We start from the raw sequence: 25,185 nt of genomic DNA, 5'->3' as shown, positions 1-25,185 counted from the left end.
AGAAAGTTACTTTAGATCTAACATGTGTTATGCCAATCCTAAAACACAGGGAGTATATATGGATTATTATGGTGATTTTAATGAGTTTTTAGTTTTTTAAAAACTAAAAAAACCCTATTTAGCTATCAAAAGGAAATGCAGAGAAAATGAGAAAGCAGTCATACAGAAATGATTACAAATGAAAACAATAAAATTGCCCCAATTTATTAGTTACTTTTTATCTTCTTGAATAAAATACAATATTAGGTTTTATCCAGTGGTGAAATGTAAAATTTGTTACGTTTTGAAAATTATTGATGTGTTCATCATCACACTGAAGAGAGATGTTAGATGGAATGTTACAATGTTCATTCTTAGGGTCTGAGCGCTTCAGCATTTTTATTGATGGACACTGGACAACAAAGATTTTGCTTCATGAACACTTTGGGGTTTATCTTATAGATTTTTGGCTACAAATCACAAATATAATCTATGTAATTTAACCTATAACCTATGTAATTTAACCAATCACATTACTATTTTATAGAAGTTTCTATTTTTACACAGTAGCAATGTACACCTTTTAGTATCTGTTGGCTATGCTGCAAACATGAAAGAAATATACAAAAACATGGAACTGTTGTTGAAGCATATCTACTACACCAAGAATAAGTAGAATATCTGAGAGATGTACCAGTAGTGATTCTGCTGCTTGGAATGCAGCTTGGATATACCCAGTACTGTTGCTACATATGCAAATAGGACAGTCGTATATAAGAGAAAAGAGTTACATTAAAAAGAAATGGCCAGAATTCGATTCCAGGACAGGAAGAGCATGGCACATGACCCACATGTTGATCAAACCAGATCCACTACAGAGAATATCAGTGACAATTGATTAATTCTAAATAGAATTAATCTTTTTTGATTAATTAATTCTAAATAGAAATTGAGGGAATGGGAACATTTAAAAAGAGAAAACTGACTGGGGATATTATGGATATCTAAAGTAGAATAACAGGAAACAAGGCCAACTCTATTCCATCATCTCAGAGTGAATAATAGTTTTATGTGACAGGAAGACAGGTTCCAGATGAATGTTAGGAGAAACTTTTTAGGAGTAAGAACATTTGAACAGTAGTTTTTACTTTGTTTTTCATTACAGCACTTTACATAGGTGCACAGTGATTTGTTTATGAGGTTAACATATTTTTTAAAGAATTATATCATCTATGCCCTGTATTTTTTCCTATTTTCCCTTGCTTGGTCACAGTGGATCTTGCTTAGTCGGTCTGCTTGTGAGGTTCCACATGGTTTCAGAGTAAGTCACCTGATTGGTGGCTTTTTCACTATTTCAGTGAAGATATTTAGCTGTGTTGCTAGATGCTAGTGCTCTTTATACACTGTAGCTCTACTACAGCTGATAGTTGGAGTAGTCCTTTTTTCTTTGAAGTTGAGGAATTTATTGGAATAAGCAAGCGGAAAACAGTTTGCAGGCAGTTCCTATAGAAGTACTGAGTCATGGTTTTATTATCTCTTGTTTTTACACTGGTTAAGACCTCTGCAAATAACAAAGTCCATCTTTATTTTGTTTTTCCTATGATTTTCAATAACATAGCAGTTAATACTAATACACCTTAGAAATATAGAAAACCAACCACAGAACTCATTGATTTTTTTTTGGGGGGGGGGTTATTTTCTCAAAACTTTTGACTATTAAATGATGCATTCCATTCTTTAAATATTGTTAATGACTGATTTTATGAAAGAATTGAATTTAACTCATTTGAATCCAAATTGGCACTTGTGTCCATTTTATAAAATGTGTGCAGAAGCAGCAAGATTGCCATCAATAATTAAACTTTCAATTTCATAAAATCTGCAACCTTCCTATTCCTTGCATAAAGCAAATTTATTCTCCTAATTGAACATGATCAAGGAATAAAAGAAGAAGAGTTACTAATGGGTTTCAAAAAGACTTAGAACAGAATGTGCAAATTATTTTTCTTTCCACAGGCCTGTGAATGATTATGTAATTTATTAGTAATATATTTATAATTGCTAATAATTTATTTTATTGATACTTTGAAGAAGAGGGGAATTATTGTAATTTGAACTGAGGAAAAGGGGAAACAAATTAAACAGACTTTAAAAGCAAAATTTCCTTTTCAAACATCCAAAACAGATGAATACCGTACAGGATATGTTCTTATTGAATTCCTGCTTCTCTGATAAACAAGGCTGTTGGTCTGTAAAATTAGAATGAGGCTATCTTTAGAGATGAAAAGAATCTTACAGGAGTTGTTACCTTAGGGAAGAGAAGAGTCAGGAAAATAAGAGCTTCTGCTACAGCTGTTCTCCTCAGGTTTAATAGTGGTTAATAGTTCAGCTTATTTTTTTAAAAAATACTAGTTTTCATGATTTCCAATAGGGATTAGATCCAACATTTTTGCTAGAAAACTCCATGAATATTGCAGCTTTTGAATTGCATCCCCTTGCAGATCCAGATGGCCCTGACCCTGTTAACCTTTCATAAGGCCATTAAAGCCCTTAGCTGTTTCCTCAGGCCCTGAGGCCTAGGCAAGTTGATGTGGCTGTTGATGTGGCTGATAAAAGAGAATATTGGTAGCTCAGGGTTGAAATAAGTGGTCCTCTGAGCTTGGTTGTTTTCTTTCAAATGTTTCATTATCCAAACTAGGTAGCATCATCAGTGCTAGCAAGGAATGGGGATTGCTCTCAAATTATATTCTAGTGGCTTGCCCTGTCAGTGTTGGTGGGAATGGTTTTGGAGGTTCTTTGGTTGTAGTGTTTACTGTTAGTTTATTGGCAGTTCCTTGATTGGAGTATTGTTTACTTCTTGATTGTTGATCTAATGTTAATCTTGGTATTAATCTATGCTCATTTGGGTGTTGATTGCTGGTGGGGAGGTATTTTGGTCTTTTTGTTCCCTTTTTGGCTTGTCAATTGTTTCTTTTGCACTGTATGTAGAAGTTATTTATTTGTCTATTCATGGCTAATTTGTCAAAGTGCCAGGCTTCCAGGAATTCTCTCGCATTTTTGGACTTGACTTGGTCTGGGATGGTCACAGTTAACCAGTTAAGTCTAGTTGTGAAATTAAAAGAGTGTCTTTAATTTCATGTCTTTTGACTACGAGTGGGTGTTCATGGATGAGTTCTGCTAGTCTTTTGCCTGTTTGTCTAACACAGTGGCTGTTCTAGTTTTTATACAATATGTTATAGATGATTCCTGTTTTTTCTTCTGGGCAAACTCCATTCCTTACTAGCACTACTGAACTATATATATATTTATTCTATTATGCTTTTTGATCTTTAACTGTATGTGGGCTACCATGGACCTTTGTAATCATAAACTTACTTTTTTAGTTTTTATTAATGTTTGTTTATTTTTGAGTATCTTTAGCTGTTTTTATGTTGCAATTATGAAACATTTTGGGTAGAATGATAGCTGATTGATTCAACTGAAAATGCCAAGGGTGGAATCTGAAATATTTTATCTGTATTGAACAATGGAGCATTTCTTCTTTCCTCTGCTCTCAACAACCAAGAGAATTCTCTACTGTGTAGTTGTTTAAATCTAAGTCTCACATTTGATCCCTGTTCAAAATTTTGTCTCCTGTATTTTTTATGATAGTAATGTTGCTGACATTATCTATTTGCCTCAGCTGTAATTTGGTACTGGCTCTTGATTCATCTGCTGAAGCCTATTGCATCAGCCATTTAACTTGGTAAAAAGAATGAGGTTGATTCAGACATTCTGTAGGGAAGCCTTCCAACTCTTATGACCCTATGACTTCTAGATGTTGACTTCACACACCAAGGTAACCATGACTTGTTTTCATCATGGTTTATTAAAACACAAAATCCTGGATTTATATAGCACACTAAACCATAAGCCATGATTTATAAACTACAATTTCTGGTTCATATAAATAACCCCTTAAGTCCAGGATATTCACAGGAACAGATGATACAATAATTTTAAAAATATACAATTACTTACTTAGTATTGATTTAGAAGACAAACAAGTAAAAGAAATGATAGTTTGGGCAAAAAATTTTGGATATTCAATTGAGCTAGATAAATGGCAACAATTATGGGAAAGGAATTACAAATTAACAATGTCCACAGGATATAAATAAAATCAATATAACCTGCCACCTGAAAAACTGGCAAAAATGTTTAAAGATAAATCAGCTAAATGCTGGAAATGTCATCAGATACCAGGATCGTATTAACATATGTGGTGGACATGTCCAGAAGCAAAAAAATATTGGATTAAAGTTAAAACATGATTGGAAGAAATGATACAACAACATATAGATTTAAAACCTGAACTGTTCCTATTGAGTATCCTACCAGAAAAATTTAGTAAAGAAAATATGTATTTGATTATTTACATAATAACTGCAGCGAGGCTAATATTTGCGCAAAGATGGAAAGCAGAGAAAATCCCTACAGAGGGTGAAGTAATTAAGAAAATATTGGATTGGGCAGAAATGAATAGATTGACTTTGACAATCAAAGAAAGAGAGGAATCTGAATATTTTAAGATATGGAGACAATTTTACCATTGGTTAGAGAAGAAATATATTTAGGGTAATGTAATGAAACATGGGAAGAAGAAAGAGAAGAGAGAAGATAAATGTATTAATAGCAAAGTAAAAAATGTGGGAGAAATGTTATAATAAATGAAATGATGATATTATGAAATATAGAACAAGAAGAAGTCACAAAAGAAGTACTCAGATGAAGCACTGAATGATTGATTATATATTGTATGTTTGTTTGTTTATAAAATAAAAAAAAAATAACCCCTTAAGTCCAAGCCACATAAATCATACTATGGTTTGATTATACATAATTATGCACAATTATTCATAAGGCATGAGCTTTAGTCATTCTGCTCTGGATAGAACCAGCACCTTACTTTACTTTGCTTTAATGTCACAACCATACAGATTTAAGAGGACATCACAGCACTTCTCTCGGGCTTTGCCATATTTTGTGCATGTTTTAGCATTTGTTGCTGTCATTTTCCCTGCTGGTATATTTTGCCTCTAATTCGTGAGCTGTTAATATGTTGTTGTGTTACTGGCTAAGAACAGTGTTAACAGAATGTTAAATGGGTCTCTCCTTTTCTGTTAATCACAGCAAGTATGATTATTAATTAAGTGCCTAGAGCGTAGATTGATGGAATATCTTGACAAGACCAAGGAGTTTACACTTACAGTGACACCTGCAAAACAAACCAGTTCTTTAAATTCTTGCCAGGCTTTTCCCTTAAAAGGTTTTTAACACATGCTTTAACAACTTCATCTCATTTTCGATTACTATAAATTGAGCAAAACACACATTTCCAGATGTGCTTATTTAGTTGCTATTTATTACAATTTATCTAATCCCCAGCAAAAAAAGTTGAAACTGCACACCTGTTCCCCACTTCCTTATATTCACAACAATAAGTGTGTGTGTGTGTGTGTGTGTGTGTGTATGTATTTGTGTGCATGACAGAGAGAAATCAGAAAACAAAAAGAAACTGCTCCATGGTCTGACAATTTGTACCCTGTTCTTCTGGTTGCAACCATTACACTATTGCTATATCAACTACAAATAAGGGTGTTTCATATTTCCTTTATGCATGCTTAGAATATGTCTAGAATTGAAGCTTCAGAATACTGATTGAGATGCTTTTGCTAGTCCTCCCAGCAGATCTGAAATTTTACAAGGGAATTTTATTCCATTTTTACAGTGTATAATTTTCTATTCCTTGAAATTACTGGAAAGTTTAATACAGATAAAAAATAAATAGAATTAAACAACATAAGACAGAATTTGAAACTGAATTATTATCTACAAATGATGAACATATGATTGCTAAAATGTATAAACTTCTGTTGAGATTTGAAATGGAAGAACAAGTTAAAAAGTACATGATAATGGACCAATGTTAGAGGACTGAAATTCACATTGTAACTAAAAGGACTGAAATTCACATTGTGTTATAATTTAAGAAAGAACTTTTATAAAATGATGTATCATTGATACCATAGGAATTATTTAAGATATATAAGGGTTCTTGAAAATATGAAGGGACATTACCGTGCATAGTGGACTTGCAAAAAAAAAAAAGAAAATGGATACAAACACACATCATGATGCAAATGATTTTAAAAGATCATATTCAGATGAAAACAGAACTGTTTTTATTGGATTTATCAATAGGCAATTAAAGAGACTTAGGGCATATTGGTTTTGTATATAATAATTGCAGTGAGACTATTATATGTACAAAAACGGAAAGACATTGAAATACCCACAATGGAGTACATTGTAAAGATGGTAGAATCTACAGAAATGACAGAACTGATCTTTTTGATCAGGAATAAAGCAATAAGTACTTTCATAAAAAACTGGAAAACTCATATGGACATTTTGGTAAAAATGGGAAAAATGAATTGGTGATTTATGGTTTCAGGCATATAATATTTATTCAAACAACATAAAGTTAAATTATGGAATTCAGTTTCTCAAGATATGATAGCAACTTGAAAAGCTTTTAAGAGAAGATTAGACCAATTCATAGAGATTGAAGTATATGTTATGATGAATATGATTGTGCACCATATCAGAAAAGAGATGCCTCTGAACTCTGGAAATATAAAGAGATGGTGCCACTGTAGTTATATACTGCTGAAATGTTTTTAATGGGTCCTTTTTTGTCTTCTATGGAAGACAGTGTTGATGGCCATTTAATCTGATTGTTCAAACTACTAAACTTCCTTTGTCTTGATAGTAAGCACCTAAATATCTACTTTATCTTGGGATCACATATCTTATTATTTTTTGTAGGAAAAAACTGTAAACTTGAATTACTTGATGAATTATTGAACATGAACATAATATTTCAGGATTGGTTTCCAAGCAGGGTAAATATTTGTTGACTGTTTATATTTTCAGCTGAGGTGATGGTGATTGTATAGCCATGTTGTTGTTGTTAGTCGTGAAGTCATGTCTGACCCATCACGACCCCATGGACAACATTCCTCCAGGCCTTCCTGTCCTCTACCATCCCCCGGAGTCCATTTAAGCTCACACTGATTGCTTCAGTAACTCCATCCAGCTACCTCATTCTCTGTTGTCCCCTTCTTCTTTTGCCCTCAATCGTTCCCAGCATCAGGCTCTTCTCCAGTGAGTCCTTCATTCTCATTAAGTGGCCAGAGTATTTGAGTTTCATCTTCAGGATCTGGCCTTCTAAAGAGCAGTCAGGGTGATCTCCTCTAGGACTGACCAGTTTGATCGCCTTGCAGTCCAAGGGACTCGCAGGAGTCTTCTCCAGCACCATAGTTCAAAGTCCTCAATTATTTGGTGCTTAGCCTTCCTTATGGTATGGTCACAACCATATATTGCAACTGGGAAAACCATAGCCCTAACTATATGCACTTTTGTTGTCAGGGTGATGTCTCTACTTTTTAATATGCTGTCTAGATTTGCTATAGCAGATGTTTGTGTAGCCATAGCAGCTTGTTTTCTCAAGTGCTGATCAAATATATGAAAACCTTTCAGTAAAGCAGATGGATATTAATGAAACTCACTCTTATTGCCATGTTCCTTTGGTCTCTTCACTTGTAGGTAGCCAGTGGCACAGCATGCCTTTGTTCCTAAAACCTGTATTGAGCATCCAGTAGTTACTGGTTTCAGTACTTGTTTTCCAAGAGATGTCTGCAACCAGAGGAAATGGAGAGCACTGGCAATCTTTGGAGTCTGTGGGGATTAGCCGTAAGGAGCTGGCTCTTGCAGAAGCCCTGCAGATGGAGTATGATGCCCTGTCCCGCCTGAGACAAGACAAGGAGGAGAACCAGGCAAAGCAAAATACCGATCAACCTCTAATTTCTTGGGATGATCCCATTCTGGATTACAACATACCTGCTGTAAGGAATGACTGCCATAATATTAAGGTCATGCGAGGCCTCTCTGGCTCAGATTCAACCCTCAACTATAACGCACTCTCTGGCCAAGAAGTTTCAAAAGCTTTGGGGACCAACAACACTACCTCATCCAGATTGATGCCTGAAGCAGAAAGTCAACCTTGGTTGAAGAATCCTCTGTCTAGTGACTATTTGTACATCTTTGATAGCACAGAGAGAGACTTCCTCAATGATCCCCTCAATAGTACACCCTGTCAGCACAGCAATGGTGGTAGGTCACCCAAGAAGCTTTCTCCTCCCCCACTGCCACCTCGCATTACCATCTGGAACACTTCTGAAGCAAATCAAGCTTCTGTCAAAGGACCCCAACCCAATAATATCAACATGTTCTCCTCATCTCACGAGAGAGCTGATGGAAAATTGCTAGATCGAAGAATCTCAGAGGAAGACCAATATAGCACAGTAGACTATGATGGCATCAATGATGCTATCACTCGACTCAACCTCAAGTCCACTTATGATACTGATCTTCTGAGAGAAGCCACTTGGAGCTGGAAGGAAGGCAGAAGCATTTTTGAGAAAGAAAGCAGTGGGAAGCCAGTTGCTCGTAGCAAAACCATGCCTCCTCAAGTCCCTCCCAGGACTTATGTCTCCAGATGTGGTGGACGGAAGAATGCTGCTCTCAACAAGAACCGGAGGATATCAGCAGATCCAGTAAGACAATTTCATGTAAACAAAAATATGGCTATTTAGTCCTTCTGCCAGAACATGGTTGAGAGCATCACATAAGCTTCTTAATGTTCTGTATATCTATTCTTTAAATTAAGTATGAATATTCTGGGAGTCAGAAGATTCCTAAACTTTGCTAAAAAAAATTAAGGAGATAAGAGCTCCGTAAATTCAATTTAATTCAATTCTTCTTTAGAAGTAATAAAAGCAATATTATTTAAAACTATTTTTAAAAGTTCAGTCATTGGCTTCAGAAAATGCAATTTGATAGCGGGCAGCCTTCTATATATACCTTTAACAATGTAAGAGAGTGAATATTTGTAAGCAGAGAGAATCAGTTAACCACCTTTCTTCCTGTACCACTGTCCTTTTTTTTGTTCTCTGATTCATAGCAAATGAAAATTTTCCATGATGAAAGGTGTAGAATATAAGGTATTGCTTGGCCCCTTTGCATTTCTAGTCTTCTAAATCAGTCCATAGAGTTGTATCATGTAAGACTCATAATTTATAGTATTTCTGCACCAATTCTTAGGATATGAGCAAAATATCTGTTCCAATAAATCAGCCAAGCCAACGCAATTCTACCATCTAGTTAATGTAAAATTTAAGAGATTCTCTTCCAGTATCAACATTCGGCAATCTATAATGTACAACTGAAAACAGACAAAATTATCATGTAGATCCATACAAGGTAGTTCACCAGGACCTTACTGAAATAACAATTTAACTTCCTTATTCTAGTCTAAATGTTGGCTGTGGAATTCATGTCCCACTTGTATGTTTGGCTGCACCAAAGCTTGATATAATATATGTCAGTGATCTTAACTGTTTGCCTTGGAAGGGAAGGACTATATGTCAGTGAAGCTATTTATACTGCATGATCCATAGAGAAACAGTCTGAGGAAAGGCAGTGTCCAGTTAAAACGCCATCAAAAGAAGAGTCTGTCTGGCTGTTAGAGCTACTGTTTCCAAAAGTATAGAACATTCATGTTTAAAAAGCTTGGTATTTTAGAAATAGTATATTCTTAAATTGCTATTAGCACACAAGTATCAGGAATATTGTGTACAATATATGCCAGCCTTTTCTTTTCATTACTTTTAATAAGTATTTTACAGCAGCATTCTGAGAAATAGGGGAAAAATTCCTTAGCCTTGAGTCATGGGGAGTATTTTTACTAGTTCATCTGGGATTGTGAGGGGACAGTGTCATATTTTTGAATATAAGAGTAAATGAGAAATACCTCTGAAACATACAGGATATGAATGCAAACAACTTCTCTAAAGAACTTCTCTAATCTTTGGGGATTAACTTTCTGTGCATCTAGAAATGGCAGAAGCTTGCAAAGATCATGTAAGTACCAGTAATTCTCTAATTTTGATGTGCCAGAAAGTAATTGCAAAAGAACATTAAGACTGCCATGAGCGTCTGTTGTGTTCTGTGCCCACCTCCCCACATTTCTCTGTCTATTTAATGGGTTAATTGCTCTGACAGTGGGTCTTTTGTTTGCTTTGAAGAAGTGAATGGAAGCATTGGGCCCATGTGTGCACTCCATTTGGTTGAGCTTGGCATTCAAAATGTTTCTATCCCTACTTCTGTCTCATCCAACTGTGACATTTGGGAAAGAGGAACAAAATGAAACATTTGGAGAATCCTGCTTTAACCATTTTTCTGCTTGGCTGGGCTTTTAGTTACAGTATTATGAGGTTTGGGAAGGATTTATTTTTTTAGTTTAAAGATTATACAGTATGCCCTGTCCCACCAGTTACATATCCAGCAGGAGTCTGAAAATGCAAGGGTATAAATACCTATGCTGGATATCATGTGTAATCTTTATTTAATCTATAAAAATCATTGTGATAGGTTTATTCAGAAATAATTGCAGACTAAAGAGCGCAACAATTCTCAGCCAACCTATCTGAAAGAGAATTTTGAGCTGAAATGCAAGCCTAATACCATATGGAGTAAATAGCAAAATCTTATTTTTGAAATAGTCATTTTTGAAAAATACTAAACTGTGCACTTACAATTCATTATAAACCTTCTACATCTTCAGTTTTGCTACAGATATAAGTTTGGCTGAGTGACTTCGGGCCAATCACTCTCTCTCAATCCAATCCACCTCATAGGGTTATTGTTGTAGGGAAAATAGGATGAGGAAGGAGTGTTAAGTATAAATAGTTGCCTTCAGCTATTTATAAAAATAATACAGGCTGGACACAAACAAACAAACAAACAAACAAACAAATCAATCAATCAATCAATCAATCTAAAGTCAAGTCATATACTGACTAGACATTGGACCAGTCCATAGTGGTTCTCTGGTCTTCACAATCTGTAAACCAGGAAAAAAATGGCAAAAACTTTTATAGCCTAATAAAACCTTTGTTAACTTAAAGGGAAATAACTGTGTTTATGTTATATATAAAATGAAGTCAAGAGTTGCTCCTGCCACATTTCTTGGTATATCTTTTAACTGCTTTATAAAATAAATGAGGAACATATACTCAAAATGTTAATTCATTGATGGTTGTATTTCATTTATTTCTCCCCACTCCCTACCCACGTTTGGTATCAGGGCACTTCTCGGCATTATCCCGTGTCCAATGGTTATGAACTATTTGAGGTGTCTGAGGAGAAAGATGAAGAGGTTGCTGCATTCTGCCATATGCTTGATGTGTGAGTATCAGTCTAGGATAGAAAATAATCCCTCAGAGTGCCTTTCCTTGGCTTTCCTCTGCTTAAAATTTCTTCTGCAAATTGTGTTTGTGTGTGATTTTCTTTGTCTATGTAACCAATGGCCTAATCACGTGGATCAATTTATTGCTTAAGTCTTGATGCTTAGGAAAAAAATGCTCTTGGTCTAAAGATTATATTGCATTGTGTTTAAGCGACTGCTTCACTGAGCAATGTCTTAACTTGCAAGTGATTGGATGAACCTAAGGAAGATTATGATTCCTACCACAGTAATCTAGGACTGATAGAGGAGAGAAGACATTTCTCCATGCTTTTTAGATTAGGGAACTAAGGAGTGTCACAAGTAAAATTCAGTGAGTTATCATAATAGTTCAATCCAGTGCAACTTCATTTTGTAATTTTAGTTTATGGGAGACACTGTTTTCAGAAGGAAGTCAAGCCAATACCTTTAATAGACACTTGCTCCACCTGCATGAAAATGTTTCTGTTTTGCCATCCATTTGCCAAATGTAATCATTTCTCTCTGCATGATGTTTCTCATTCTTTTTCAGCATGTTTAAAACTAACACCTAGTCTAGATTACCACTACGAGTCTACATTAGCACTCACCAGCGGCGTTGCTCTCTGCGGATCCTCAACTGAGGACTCATGGAAATAGGAATATTGTCTCAATATTTTGAATCAAACCATAGTTTCACTCTTTAAGGACTAACCCATTTCCAGGCCATTCGTGTAATTCCATGGTGCATTGGAAATGTATTGTGCATTTCGATGGGAATCTCAGACTGGATATTAACACAAATAGAGTATCTTAGAAAAGATAAAAATGAACAAATGTGAAAACCCAATTTAGCAAAGTTTTAACATCATGGCTTGAATTAAAAATGTGAACCAAATGAGAAAATTAAATGCAGAGATCTTAAGATGAAGAGAAGAAAAAACCCACAAAAGCTTATCAGCATGGCATAAAATTATAATATTTATAGTAGTATATATACTAATTGTATCCATTTTGTCTTTTCCATAGATTGAGATCTGGCTACAGTACCAAGGATTACTCCCTCACAGGTTATGTCTGGAGCACTGTCAATCTCGGCCCTGAACATCTTGGCCATGGAGTTAGCTTGAAGGTGACCGTAGTTTATGATAGCCTACAAGAACCTCTCACATTCACTTGTGACTGTAAGTTTTTGGCTTGTACTTAGAATTTTCTTCAAACTGTGCCAGTAGTGATCATGAATGTATGTATCATGAATCATAGCCTTTACCATGCTTCAACAGATTTGTATTTATTTATATTATTCCTTGATTTAATGAAGCCAAGATTTATACAGTTACTTTGGATTGATCTGGTTAAACTTAAAAAAAAAAATCAGATTGTTTTTGTTAATTACAAAATCTCTGCACATTAAAATATACTTCACTTATTGATTATACTATTACAGTTTTAATTTGAAATTGCTGAGGATAGAATTTTTTAATAGATACATTTTCCTTTTCAATAACCCAAAATCTATCTAATTTTATAAGTTATTACTTGGCTTCCTTAATTCATTCATTTGGATTTTTTGGCCTGATAGCATTATAGGGCTATATGGAGAGACACTTACTCTGATTCTTGCACACTATATACCGGTATATAGTTCACTTGCACACATTTTTTATTGGGAGGATATGTAGTTGGATGATTCTCTAATTTAGTCCTGCACTAATACTTTTTCCCCTTTTAACTCCATACGCTAATTAGCCATTCTCTGAATGTGAAGAACCATGTTTTCCAATAAAACCAGTTTTAATGGAGTTGTCTTTTTTCCTATTTGAAAGGGGATTCTTTGTTCTTTTTTTTGGTGATCCATATATTTCAGATTTTTCTAGGGCAATAATTTTCATCTTTTAAAGGCAAGAATATGAACTGAATTCATCTGATGAAATGGGATCCATTTCCTTTTCATAATGTCAATGTGTTTTATTTTCTTTCTGAATTTCTCAGGATATTTTTATCCTGCAGACATATTAGTTTATGATTCATACCTTATCTTCTGGGAACACTGTTTTTTCTCCAGAGGGAAAGTGTTGTTAGGACCCATGTCAAACTAACATTTCCAGCTTTCAGATAAAAAGTGTCAAACTTAAACTAATATAGAATATTTACGAATGCTTATAAATTGGACAGATTTGACTATTCAGTATTTCTTCCCTCATCAAACTAACCCTCTTCCTCTTTTCCTTTATTGTTTTTAGGAAAAATAATGTCATCTAACTGCTGAAATCTGTTTTTTAAAAAAAGTCTGGGACCTTTTGTAGATCCCAATTTATACTTTGAAGATTTATGGCAAGCTGCTGCTATTTAGATGTAATGAATTATAACCATTCACCACTTATCTCCTGTTGCCCACACCATGGGTATCTATGATTAGAAGTTCTGTAAATACCATACAGCCACAAATAATGGGAATTAAAGTACGAGATATCTGAAACTTTCTAGAATAACTATCTCTACAGAAAACTACATACACATTATTTGTTTCTTATTCTACTTTTTAGAATTTATAATTCTTTTAATTGTCACTTGGATACTATGGTCTTTTGACTGCATTCATGACTCCATTAAAAAGAATATAAAATTAATGTAGGTAGTATCTTCAGTTGGATACTACATCAGTTGGAAGGAATAGATACTTTGTTGCCTTGGTAAATTGTAGCATCTAGCTGATCTTGGTTGATCTAAACAATTAAGCCAGGTTAGTCCTGATTAGCATTTGAATTGAGAGGCACCTGGAAATTCCAGGCTGTTGGTTAGAAGAACAACAGGAAACTATTTCCATAATATTGTCAAGAAAGCATGGATAAGTAACCATAGCTGAATCAAGGACAAATTTACTTTGTCTTTTTTATGTTTTATTGGCATTAGCTTGCATTCCCATGGTGAAAATGGCATGAATCTTTCATTGATGTTCAAAGAAATGAATCTACTGGAATAATTATGTCTAAAAGGGACTGATACGTATGAGGAATTACTGGGATTTTTGCCTTGGAAATCATAATGCTGACTACTTTTTCCTCTCTCTCACCCATCCTTGCAGGTTCCTCCACAGTGGACTTACTCATTTACCAGACCTTGTGTTATACTCATGATGAATTGTGCGACATTGATGTGGATGATTTTGTTCTCAAAATATGTGGTGTAGAGGAATTCCTCCAAAAGTGAGTGGATAATATAAAATCTTAGTTGTATTGTGGAATCTGGTTTTGAATAGATATATAAAATATTCTCATCGGCCTTATTGTTTTCATTTTTGTTTTGCCTTCATTGTCATTTTTATCCTTGTGAGCAGTAAAGAATTACATGACTAGGATTGCCGTTTTAACTGTCTTAGTAATTCTCATTTCCATACTAATTGCTTGGAGTGTCTTTTAAAGTCATCCAACTATAACTATGCCAAAGTAATAGCAATGAGGACAGGTTTTATATAACTATGCAAGTGGTCCTTGACATACAATCACAAATGGGACTGGACTCTTGGTCATAGAGCAAAGCAGTCATTAAGCAAGATACCATGTGACTGCTTCACTTGAGACTGCAATCCTGGCACTCCTTATTTCAGTTGTTAAGCAAATGTTGGTCATTAAATGTACAATTTCATGGGTGAGGAATATGGAGTGTCTCAGAAGAGGGGAGACTCTAGGAGGCCCAGTGCAGGCCATGTGGGAATGTCTCTCCACTCAAAAGCGGAAAATCTTCCCTGCCAAAATCCAAGGAGGATTTTCAGTTCCTGAATAGAGAGATACTTGCGTGGGCTATGCCAGGCCTCCAGGGCCTCCTCCGCCCACCCACCTGGAGGCGCTCCTTACCTTAACGATCCTACCTCTCTGGTCAGGAGCTGAAAATTCTGCTTGGATTTTGGCTTCCCGTCACCTCTGGCAGCTGCCTTAAAGAGCTGCCTGCTGGAAGATTTCAGCTCTGTGCCTTTTTGGATTACTGAAATCCAAACAGGCAAGGAGGTGAAATCCTTTGGCAGGCAGTTTATTCAGCCAGCAACCAGAAGTGAAAGGGAGTCCTCTTAGAAGGTGGTGGCAGCTTGCAAGCTTCCCTGCCAGCTTTTCCATTGATCTTCTTTAGAAGCCAGCAGAGAAGAATGTAAATGGCAATCACAAGATTGCAGAGTGCTTGGCAGCTGGTTGTAAATGTGAACAGGTTCCCAGATGACAATCACATGGCTGAAAGGGGGGGGGGGAATGCGACATTTTGTGACAGTGGGGAAGTACTTTACAGGTCATAAAGCACCATTTCCTAGGGCCTAGGCTGTCTTTAATTCGAACTGTTGTTAAGTGAATGGTCATAACTTGAGGACTATCTAGTTTGCATGTGCTTACCTATTTCTTAAGTTACTGAGCATAAGCTTACAAAATTATACGTTAGGCTTCTGAAGATTGAAAGTTCTCCACGTATTATAGAAAAGCCAGGATTTGAATTTGTTAAAAATATAAATCAGTGTTTCCATGCTATTGATCCAAATTACACAGCTTCCACGTTAAATACTCCTGGAATATTCTGGAATTATTTTAGCACTTTTAGAGTTGAATTGAGGATATTTAAGGTTGCATTTTCTAAAATGATTTGGTCTACAAGAGATATTGGTTGGTTTTGGAAAATACAATTAATGCTCTGTTTATGAAATGCAGGTTTAGTAGGAGAGCTATTTTAAGACATGCTGTGACAGCACTGATGCTTAAACATATTAATGTATGAGTCAAATAAGTTGCTTGAAAAAAAAATCACCTTCAGTTTATACTTTAAAATTCGACCAACTATAATATGTGGGATGTCTACGGAGATTCTTATCGAGGTCATGATTGTTCCAAAGGTGTTTTTTCCAAAAGGCAATTGGACTTTCTTGTAATATATGGGAAATCTATAAATTTCTCTTTGCAATCAAATAATTATAGCTAAAAACTGGGGCTATCCTGGTTTTTTTGTACATATGTCAGCATTCCAAGTAATGTACCCATAAAAAGGAGAACTCTGACGCAGACAAGTTCCTCAAATAACAGTTTATTGGAAACATCATATTGGCACAACTGGTGAAAGCCGACTCTAAAGTTCCTATGGCTTTCACCTAATTAAAAAGTAAACATTTCCCCTTTTCCCCAAGTCACTGGTCATGCTGTCCAATCCATTTGCTAGCTTGGTTACTTCACTCCTCCTCTGGCCAGCCACCTGTGTGAACATCCTTGGTTCCCACAGGAAAGCTTTATTGTTTTGGCTACAAAACCCCATCTAACTATTTCCCCTCTCCCTCTTTTGTGTGGCAACCCTGAAGCTTCCAAGGTGGCCTCAGCCAGGTTCACTTCAGGGTTGACAACATGTCCATTGACAAGGATAGTCAAGGGATAGTTAATAATGCTGATGATGTATAAGCTGAGAACTACATACATACATATACATATACATATACATATACATATACATATACATATACATATACATATACATATACAAGTAGTTGTCAGTTTATACACCATCAGCATCATTAACTATCCCTTGACTATCCTTGTCAATATATATATTTGGTTTCTTGGTTTTATTTCTAGCACGTTTTCATTGATAAATTAGATCTATCAAAAGGAGGCATATCTCCTTTTACATTTTGTTTTTGAACAACAAAAATCACTTCCTTTTTTCATTTCATTGGAATTATGTCATTTTTAAAATAGATGGAATAATGAAAATGTTGATGTTTTCAAGGAAAAATCAGTAAACATCCTGATTGGTGAACTGTCAGTCAACTAACTAGGAGCTAGTATTCCAAATACTCAGTAGACCATTTGGAGCGATCTTCAGTCCTTCTTGACCACGGTGTGCTGTATTTCCAACCAGACAAATTACTCATTTATACACTGAGACATTTAGAGTAACCTTGTAGTTTTAAACTTAAGAGCTTGTGGTCCAGTTACAGCGGCTGAGTATGCAACCTGGCAATAGCAAAGTGATTATTACTGAGACCAGCTTATTAAGGAATGGTCTTTAAAACCACAGAGGTCTTAGCAGAGAACCATTCAATACGTCAGAGAGATGGAGAGCATATGCACTAAAAAGAAACAAACCTCCCAAATTCTGCAATTATGGCTAACTGTGACCATTTTTTAAATGCATTCTTGTGGAAGTCTGCAACCATCAGCATGACTCAAACTACAGCCTGGCTTTCTCTTCATTGGTGAAAGGCAGTAAGTGGATGCATGCAGATATGTGTGCCTAAATGGCTCAGAGATCTCAGTCTATCTCTTTGGGAATCACTTAGTGCATTAACACCTTTCAATATGCATTTTGAGTATTGGAAATACCTCATAGCTGCTATCAATACTGAAGCTTCTTGTAGAATGAATTGAGAGAGCCACTGTAGAGGAATGAAAGAGTGTCCTGGACTTTAAACCAAAGGAATAATAATAATTCTCCCAATTATTTCTTACTGAGTTTTTAAAATACTATTTTTACACGGTAGAGATGTAATAAACTATAAGCAAAAAAAAAATGCTTCCTTTTATGTAACATCACTTAATTAAAAACAGAAGCAAGAGATTTGCATCAGAAGAAGAAAAAAATGACACTGCCAACCTAGAACCCACAGGCGCCTCTTGTTTTGTTTTGATTCTCCTTCCAGCAAAATCTGGCACTGTATTTATGGAAAGGAAAAGCCCTTTTTTATTATTGGAATCTATATCATAAAGGAGGGGAAGAAACAAAACTGCTTTCACCAACATGTGCCTTCCAGATGTGTTGAAACTACGCTTCCCAGAATTCCCAGTCAGCATCTGCTTTATTGGCTGAGAATGGTAGGATTTGTGGTCCCATCATTTTAGGAAGGCAATAGTTGGGAAAACTGTTGTAAAGTATACTTGCTGTTGCAAAAGCCATTAGATGACGATGAATTAGGCTGGGATTAGAGCGATCAGTTTAAGTCCAAATCTCTATTTACAATAGTTCTTGGATCCCATATATAATGCCTGTCTGATGATAGCATTGCTCCCTTATTGTTCTTACTCAGATATTTATTTTATTCTTTCTCTTCTTGCGAATTTGGAGCTCTAATTCATTTTTCCTAGCCTTTTTCAGTTTGATGTTTTGAGCTGTGCTGGACTACAAACCCCATCTCCTAGTCAGTCTGGTCAATAATCATGCTGTTTAGAATAATGGAAAATGCACTTCAATGAAGCAGACTACCAGATTAGGGAGAAGTGGTTTAAATGACTTTTTTTAGTCCCATTTAGTTGAAACTGTTTTATTCAGATATGCAAGTAATGTATCCATTACCAATGGCAATTTGAACAGTGAATTTTGCTTTCTATTTTACAAATGGCAACGTACAAACCGTTACTCACTTGGCACATTGTGATTTTCTTATAAGAGGGTTGATATTTTTTCCTCTGCTTAATGCAAGGGAAACTGCTGTCTATTATGCTTATGTACAAGGACAGCTTTGTTAGCCTGCAGGAAAGGTATCCTTCCGTCTTTCTTTTCTGCCTAAACACCGCCTCACAGAATCCTTCCCATGCGTGTTGCCTTATGCCTCTGTCAAAAGAGGGGAAAAAAGCTGCAGCTTTTTCATTTGAAGACTAAACCATGTCTAAATAGACTGCTATTTATTGTCCCTGTTTTGAAGGTCAAGCACATTAATCTGTGCTTTGTGGGTGTTCCTTGAATACTAATAAATGTGCAAATGCTCAGTGTTTTTTTAGGGAGATTAAACAATCAGTCAAAGCTCAAATGTGTGTATAGCCTGTAAAAGCTGCTCCTATACCGCTGTGTGTGCTTGTGTGCCCGCGCACATTGAAATGAGCTGTCTTGCTCCTTCTCTGCCCTGCCCCACATCCGCCTCCTTGGCAGGACACTGAGTGCTGGATGAAGAGAGCAGGAGTCTCTTGTTGCCCTTCCATCCACGTGGAAATAGCTTTAATGAGCTGGTGTGCAAATGCCCTGGTCTATTAACCATGCCCCAAATGATCCTTAGAAAACCTGTTTTTTCTTAAGCTGTTCCTCTAGAACAGTGTTTCTCAACCTTGGAAGCTTGAAGATGGGTGGACTTCAACTCCCAGAATCCCCCAGCCAGCAGCGCTGGCTGGGGGAATTCTGGGAGTTGAAGTCCACCCATCTTCAAGCTTCCAAGGTTGAGAAACACTGCTTTAGAATGTTTTGTTTAGCTTTAATTTTGTTCTCACTGCCTAATATAACCTGGAGAAGGATTAGCAAAGCTGACAGTAGATAACAGCAATGGTTCACATGTCTTTCACCCTAATGCTGTTTTGACCTGCTTAGATGAGAGTTGCGACTGTATGCCCTATGTCAGCCCTGTGATGTGGGTCAACCCATTATTTATGTATTACAACATTTCTATCTTGCATTAGTCAATTGACTCTTAGGGATTAACATAGTATAGGAAAAAAATGCTTAAAGCACCCACAATAGGAATAAGATCAGCATAAAATGAAAAGAATATAATGATAAAATAGCAGCTTAGTAATAAAAGAGGTCAAAAATACCACTGAAATGATTCAGTGTACTTAAAATGTTCTTCAGAACAGTTCTGTTTTCAGCATCTTTCTCAATGCATTCACAAGGGAAGCAGCCTGATCTCACAGGGAGGTGTTTCATAGAACCAGTTACTGGTACTACAAAGCTGAAACTCCTGGCCCAACTCCCTTTCCCTACTAAAAGTAGGACATAAGAGCAGCTTCTCCCTAGAGGACCTGATAGGCTGGATTGACTCTCCTTGGTCCAGGTGGTCATGTGGATACCTAGGGCCCAGCCCAGGCCATAAATTGTTTTTTATGTCAAAACTGGCATATTAAATTAAGCCTATAAGCTAATTGGTTGTCAGTTCAGAGCCTGTAGCAAGGGGACTTCCACAGTCTGGTTCCAGTTAGCACAAGGGCAGTCATACTGTATGGTAATAAAGGCATGAGTTTTGGTTAGAAGATGTTCTTGTGCCTTGCAAGGCTGCAACTAACACACCAACTGAAAATTGCAGTTCCTACTGGTTGAGCCATGAATCCAGAAAGGTCCTGGATCTTTCATGAATTCATGAAAGCCATGAAGAGCCTTGGTAGTACAGTGGTCTAAGGCACCCTGTTATTAAGCTGGTTATTAAGACCAGCTGCCTGCAATTACTGCAGGTTCGAATCTCGCCAAGGCTCAAGGTTGACTCAGCCTTCCATCCTTTCTAAGGTAGGTAAATTGAGGACCCAGTTGTGGGGGCAATAAGCTGACTTTGTATAAATATACAAAGGGATGAAGGCTATTGCTGAGCACATTGTAAGCTGCCCTGAGTCTTCGGAGAAGGGCGGCATATAAATCAAATTAAAAAAAAAAATTTGCTCTATCAAGGGTAGTTTCTGCCTGCTCCAAGTTAGCACTATGTTGATGGAAGACCTTAGTAGACAGATAATGCCTCTTGTGTGGTAACTCAGCTTCAGTCAGGTTTGTCCCATCCAGATCCTGAGAGGCTCAAGCATCCAACAAAGTTCCCTATAGTCCATGGGGCAATATAAAGTTATTTATCAGAATATTGATGATAATGCATCCCAAATTGCTGAATAATTTCACCCATTCATATAGAAGTTTAGTAGTGGTTTAGTAAAATATTATGGTTGTTGTATCAAAATGTCTTGAGATAACAAAAGAAAGAAAGCACCAACAATAAAATACAAACAAATATTTCCCTTCTTGCTGCAGAGCAAGGTAAGCAAGCATTCTGGTGATAAAATATTTGCTCACTCTATGGAGAAGTGCATATTAAGCATTTTCCAGAACGCTGCTACTACACTCCAGCATAGGGTTAAATCCTCATTTCTGCCAGCAACTGAGAGAACCTTTATTTAAATAACTTCCTACTCTGTGCTCTTACCACGCCCCTTTTGCACTCAATTCCCCAGTCTTTCTCTCAGTTGCTGCCAGATTGAGAGGGTTTTTCTCTGTGCTCCGAGGTAAGCGTTAGGCCTTTGTTTATTTTTGATTAGCCCCTTCTTTATTTTCGGTTTGGTTAGGTTTCCCCTTTCCTTTTTTTTTGTAAATTGGATTGTTTTGCCTCCCTGCCTGCCTGCTGTTAGCTGGGTTCGTGCCTGGGTATCCAGGTCGTCCCAGCCAGCGCCTGCGTGCGCTCACAGCCGCCGGTTTCTGTCCCCTCGGGGCGGATCCGGCTCATTAAAGGCTGCCGGTGGATTCGGCTGAGGACTGCGCTCCCCACCCCCCCCCACACCGATTGCTTGGGGAGAGAGCTGAGCGGCGGGGCGTCGCAGACGGCGGTTAGCGGGCGCGCTACCGCCACGGAGCCTCTCAGACGACCGTCCCGTCAGGTGCCTGCGGGCGGCGTCTCGGCCAGCCGCTTGATTGCCGTGTGGGCCCCGTTCCGACATTGATAAGGTTTGCGGAGGGCGCGGCGTGGCTGAACATCGCTCGCCACCCTCCTGCAACTGGGCAAACGGCTGGAGACCCCTTTCCACGTGGCGACCTAGGGAGAGGCGCCAGAGGGGTGCGGCGGAGGCCGTTGGAGAGCGCGTGGGGCCGCAGCATTCCCGCGCTGTAGCCGCGCGGCCGCCATTTTGATTATCGGGCGGCCGCCATCTTGTCTGACCTCGTGGAGCGGTCCGGCTGCCATTAGATTGTTCGCCTTCAGGGGGCCCATTTTGTGGCGTCTAAAGGCGTGTCACCGCTCGCACCTTCTCCCAAGACAGGGAGATTTAATTGGCCCCACCAGCTGTTCCCCCCTGTTGGCTGGGGGGGGGGGACTTAAAGGCTATCTGCCCTGCAAAGCCAGCCTTCCTGCCTGGCCCGGGCTAGGGCTCTGAAGTGACTGAGCTCTGTGTGACCCAAGTTGTGGGTGGTCTATCCAGTCACTTTCTCTGGGAAAAAAAAAAAAAAAAAAAAAAAAAAAAAAATTCGCCTCTGTCCTTGATCCAGAGAGTTTTGATTGAATGATTATCTAAAATAAATAAATAAATAAATAAATAAATAAATAAATAAATAAATAAATAAATAAATAATAGCCACGCCCCCTGGTCACATAGGTGGGCGCCTGGCTTTTATGATGGCGGATTCATCATTCTCCTCTGACGTGGAGCAGGAGGCCAGCCCGGTCAGAGCAAGCAGGTCTCGCAAAAAGCAGCCGGCCAAACGGTCCAAGGCGGGAGGCCACAAGTCCCGGTCTTCTAAGTCGTCTTCTTCAGCGAACAAGGACGAGCTCCGTCGTCATAAGGCCTTGGAGAAACAATGCGAGAAGGCCAGGTTGGCTTCTACTTCCTTGTCAAGCCGGGACACGGGGCTCGCGCTTCAGACTTCTTGCGCTCCCCAGGATCCGGAGCGAAGGGCGGTCCAACCCAGACCATTGGCGTTACAGAGGGGCGTGTCCCAGTCGATGCCGGACGTCTCGTTAGTGGGTCGGGATCCCCCACCACCTCCACGATGTCAACCGTCGGCCACTTTCACACCTACGGCTGCGGGGCTTCGCTCTGTGGATCAGCCTCCACCCCCTCCTCAGTATGATTTCCAGTCAATGCTTTCCACCGCTTTGGCATCTATTATGGCGGCTGGCGCTCAAACAGCGGCACTGACTTCCCCTGCGGGGACTGCCTCTGGAGGGTTGGGGACCGCGGGATCTCGCAGGGCCCGCTCCCCGTCCCGTATGGACTCTGATTCGTCTGAGTCTTCGGATCAGGAGGAGGAGGCGCCAGAGGAACTCGAATTTTCGGAGGATGAAGACCTACCTCCTGACTCCCCGGCTTTCACGGGTTTGTTCCGGCCCGCATTATTCAAGTCCCTGCTCCACAAGGCCCGACAAACAACCAATTTGGGGTCGGTGGGGGCTCAACCCCCGGCGTCCCAACCCGAGCCGGGCCCGCATGATGCCTTGTTCAAACAAGTAAAGCAGGAAAAGGACTTTATTCCGTGCCCCCAACTGTTCACGGATGTGTTGCAGGCGCCTTGGGGCCAACCTGGGTCGTCTACCGCGCCCAGTAACCTTGACAAGAAATTGTTCTGTGCGGCACCGGAGTTGGATGCAATGTTGGACTTGCCCACTGTGGATGCCCCTGTCGCTAGTCTCACTTCTCATTCAATGGTTTCGTCTGATCCTCTTGAAGGTCTAAAGTCTGAGGACAGGCGTACCGAACTGGCTTTCCGTAGGTCACATCAAGCAGTTGCTTGGACGGTCAGAACGGCCACGGCTACGTCGTTCTTTAATCGTGCGGCTCTGATTTGGCTGCGACAGCTCCGAGAACGGCTGCCACCAGAGGAACGGCGTATGCTTCATGATATCAATAAGATCATCGCTGCCACGGAATACTCAGCAGACGCCTCGTTGAACTCGGTCAAGTTTGCATCCCGGGCGATGGCAGCTTCCATTACTTCACGTCGTCTGTTCTGGCTTCGCCCGTGGAAGGCGGATATTAAAGCCAAGTGGAAGCTGGCGGCGGCTCCGTATAAAGCCTCCCATCTATTCGGCGCTGCTCTGGATCCGGTCCTGGTGGAGGACAAAGACAAACGCAAAATTATGCCTTCCTCTTCTCGCAAGCAAGACAGGCGCTATACCCCGTACTCGCAGCGTCAGCCCTTTCGGGCTTACTCGGGGCAGGGAGGCCCCTCCAATTACAGACCACCGTTCCAGCAGTCAGAACGTTTCACTGACAGGCAACGATTTAGGGACCGTGGCAGACCTCAACCTGCCTCTAAGCGTCCCTACCGCGGGGCCAACTCCAAGCCCTATCGCAGAGGCAAATGACTCACCGACTCCAGGTCCCGTCGGCGGACGACTTCAATCTTTTCGTCGCCAGTGGGACCAATCCACATCGGACGAGTGGGTTCGTCGCACGATTTCAAACGGACTCTCGATAGAATTCTTGGATCGACCTCCTCGACGCTTCCTGAGATGTCCCGTGCCCCTGTCCATGGACTGTCGCAACCTGATGGAGGAGGAGATCTCACACCTTTTGGAGATCAGGGCGATAGAACCGGTGCCGGTGGATCAACGAGGGACCGGGTTCTATTCGGTCCTGTTTTTGGTGCCAAAATCTTCAGGGGGCGTTCGAGGGATTCTCAACCTCAAAGATTTGAATCGTACGGTACGTTACCGTCGATTCAAAATGCACTCCCTTCACTCGATATTGGCTTCGGTTCGTCCAGGGGACCTGATGCAGTCGGTGGATTTACGAGAGGCCTATCTGCATGTTCCGGTGCTGCCTTCGCATCGTCAATTTCTACGCTTCGAATATGCGGGCGGTCATTACCAATACTGTGCGATGCCGTTCGGTCTTTCTTCGGCTCCCCGTACTTTCACCAAATTGGTGGCGGTGGTGGCGGCAACACTCAGTGCCATTCCAGTCAGAACGCTCTGTTACCTGGACGATGTGCTGGTCCTTTCTTCATCCAGACAACGAGCAGTGCGAGACATGGAGCAGGTGATCTCGGCCTTCAGGGAGCACGGCTTCACTATCAACCTGGACAAGAGCCACCTCATTCCTTCAACCTCGATTTTACATCTAGGGACTGTGATAGACTCCGGGAGGGGGCAGGTCTTCCTGTCAGAAGACAGAGTGGGAAGCATCCTTTCACTCCTGGACCAGATCTTAGCCCAGAGGTCGGTACCACTGCTGACGTTGTCCCGGTTGTTGGGGAAGATGGTGTCGTGCTTCCGCATTGTGCCGTGGGCGCGCAGGCACTCTCGCCCGTTACAATGGCTCCTGCTCCCCTTTCAGAGAGACCGCAGTTCCAATTCGTCAAAAAAAGTGTTGGTCACTCCACGAGTTCGCCTATCGCTACGTTGGTGGAAGTCGACGGCCATTCGGAGGGGA

General features: G+C 39.4%; 1 protein-coding gene across 1 annotated transcript in view; it reads left to right on the top strand.

Annotated features, from left to right (window-relative positions):
• Nucleotides 1–7,715: 7,715 nt before the first annotated feature.
• PIK3C2B (phosphatidylinositol-4-phosphate 3-kinase catalytic subunit type 2 beta) overlaps nt 7,716–25,185 on the top strand; it is an 83,108-nt gene continuing 65,638 nt past the window's right edge. The window contains exons 1-4 of the mRNA XM_070939766.1: nt 7,716–8,639; nt 11,231–11,331; nt 12,377–12,531; nt 14,433–14,553. Coding sequence (XP_070795867.1) covers nt 7,716–8,639; nt 11,231–11,331; nt 12,377–12,531; nt 14,433–14,553 — 1,301 coding nt within the window. The remainder of the gene's footprint in view (nt 8,640–11,230; nt 11,332–12,376; nt 12,532–14,432; nt 14,554–25,185) is intronic.

The sequence above is a fragment of the Pituophis catenifer genome, unplaced genomic scaffold (genome assembly GCF_029215685.1).
Source record: "Pituophis catenifer annectens isolate HBS135680 unplaced genomic scaffold, rPitCat1.0.hap2 SCAF_3, whole genome shotgun sequence".
Classification (NCBI taxonomy): Eukaryota; Metazoa; Chordata; class Lepidosauria; order Squamata; family Colubridae; genus Pituophis; species Pituophis catenifer.
The sequence above is the reverse complement of the archived record's forward strand: the minus strand, read 5'-3'. Positions and strand labels throughout refer to the sequence as shown.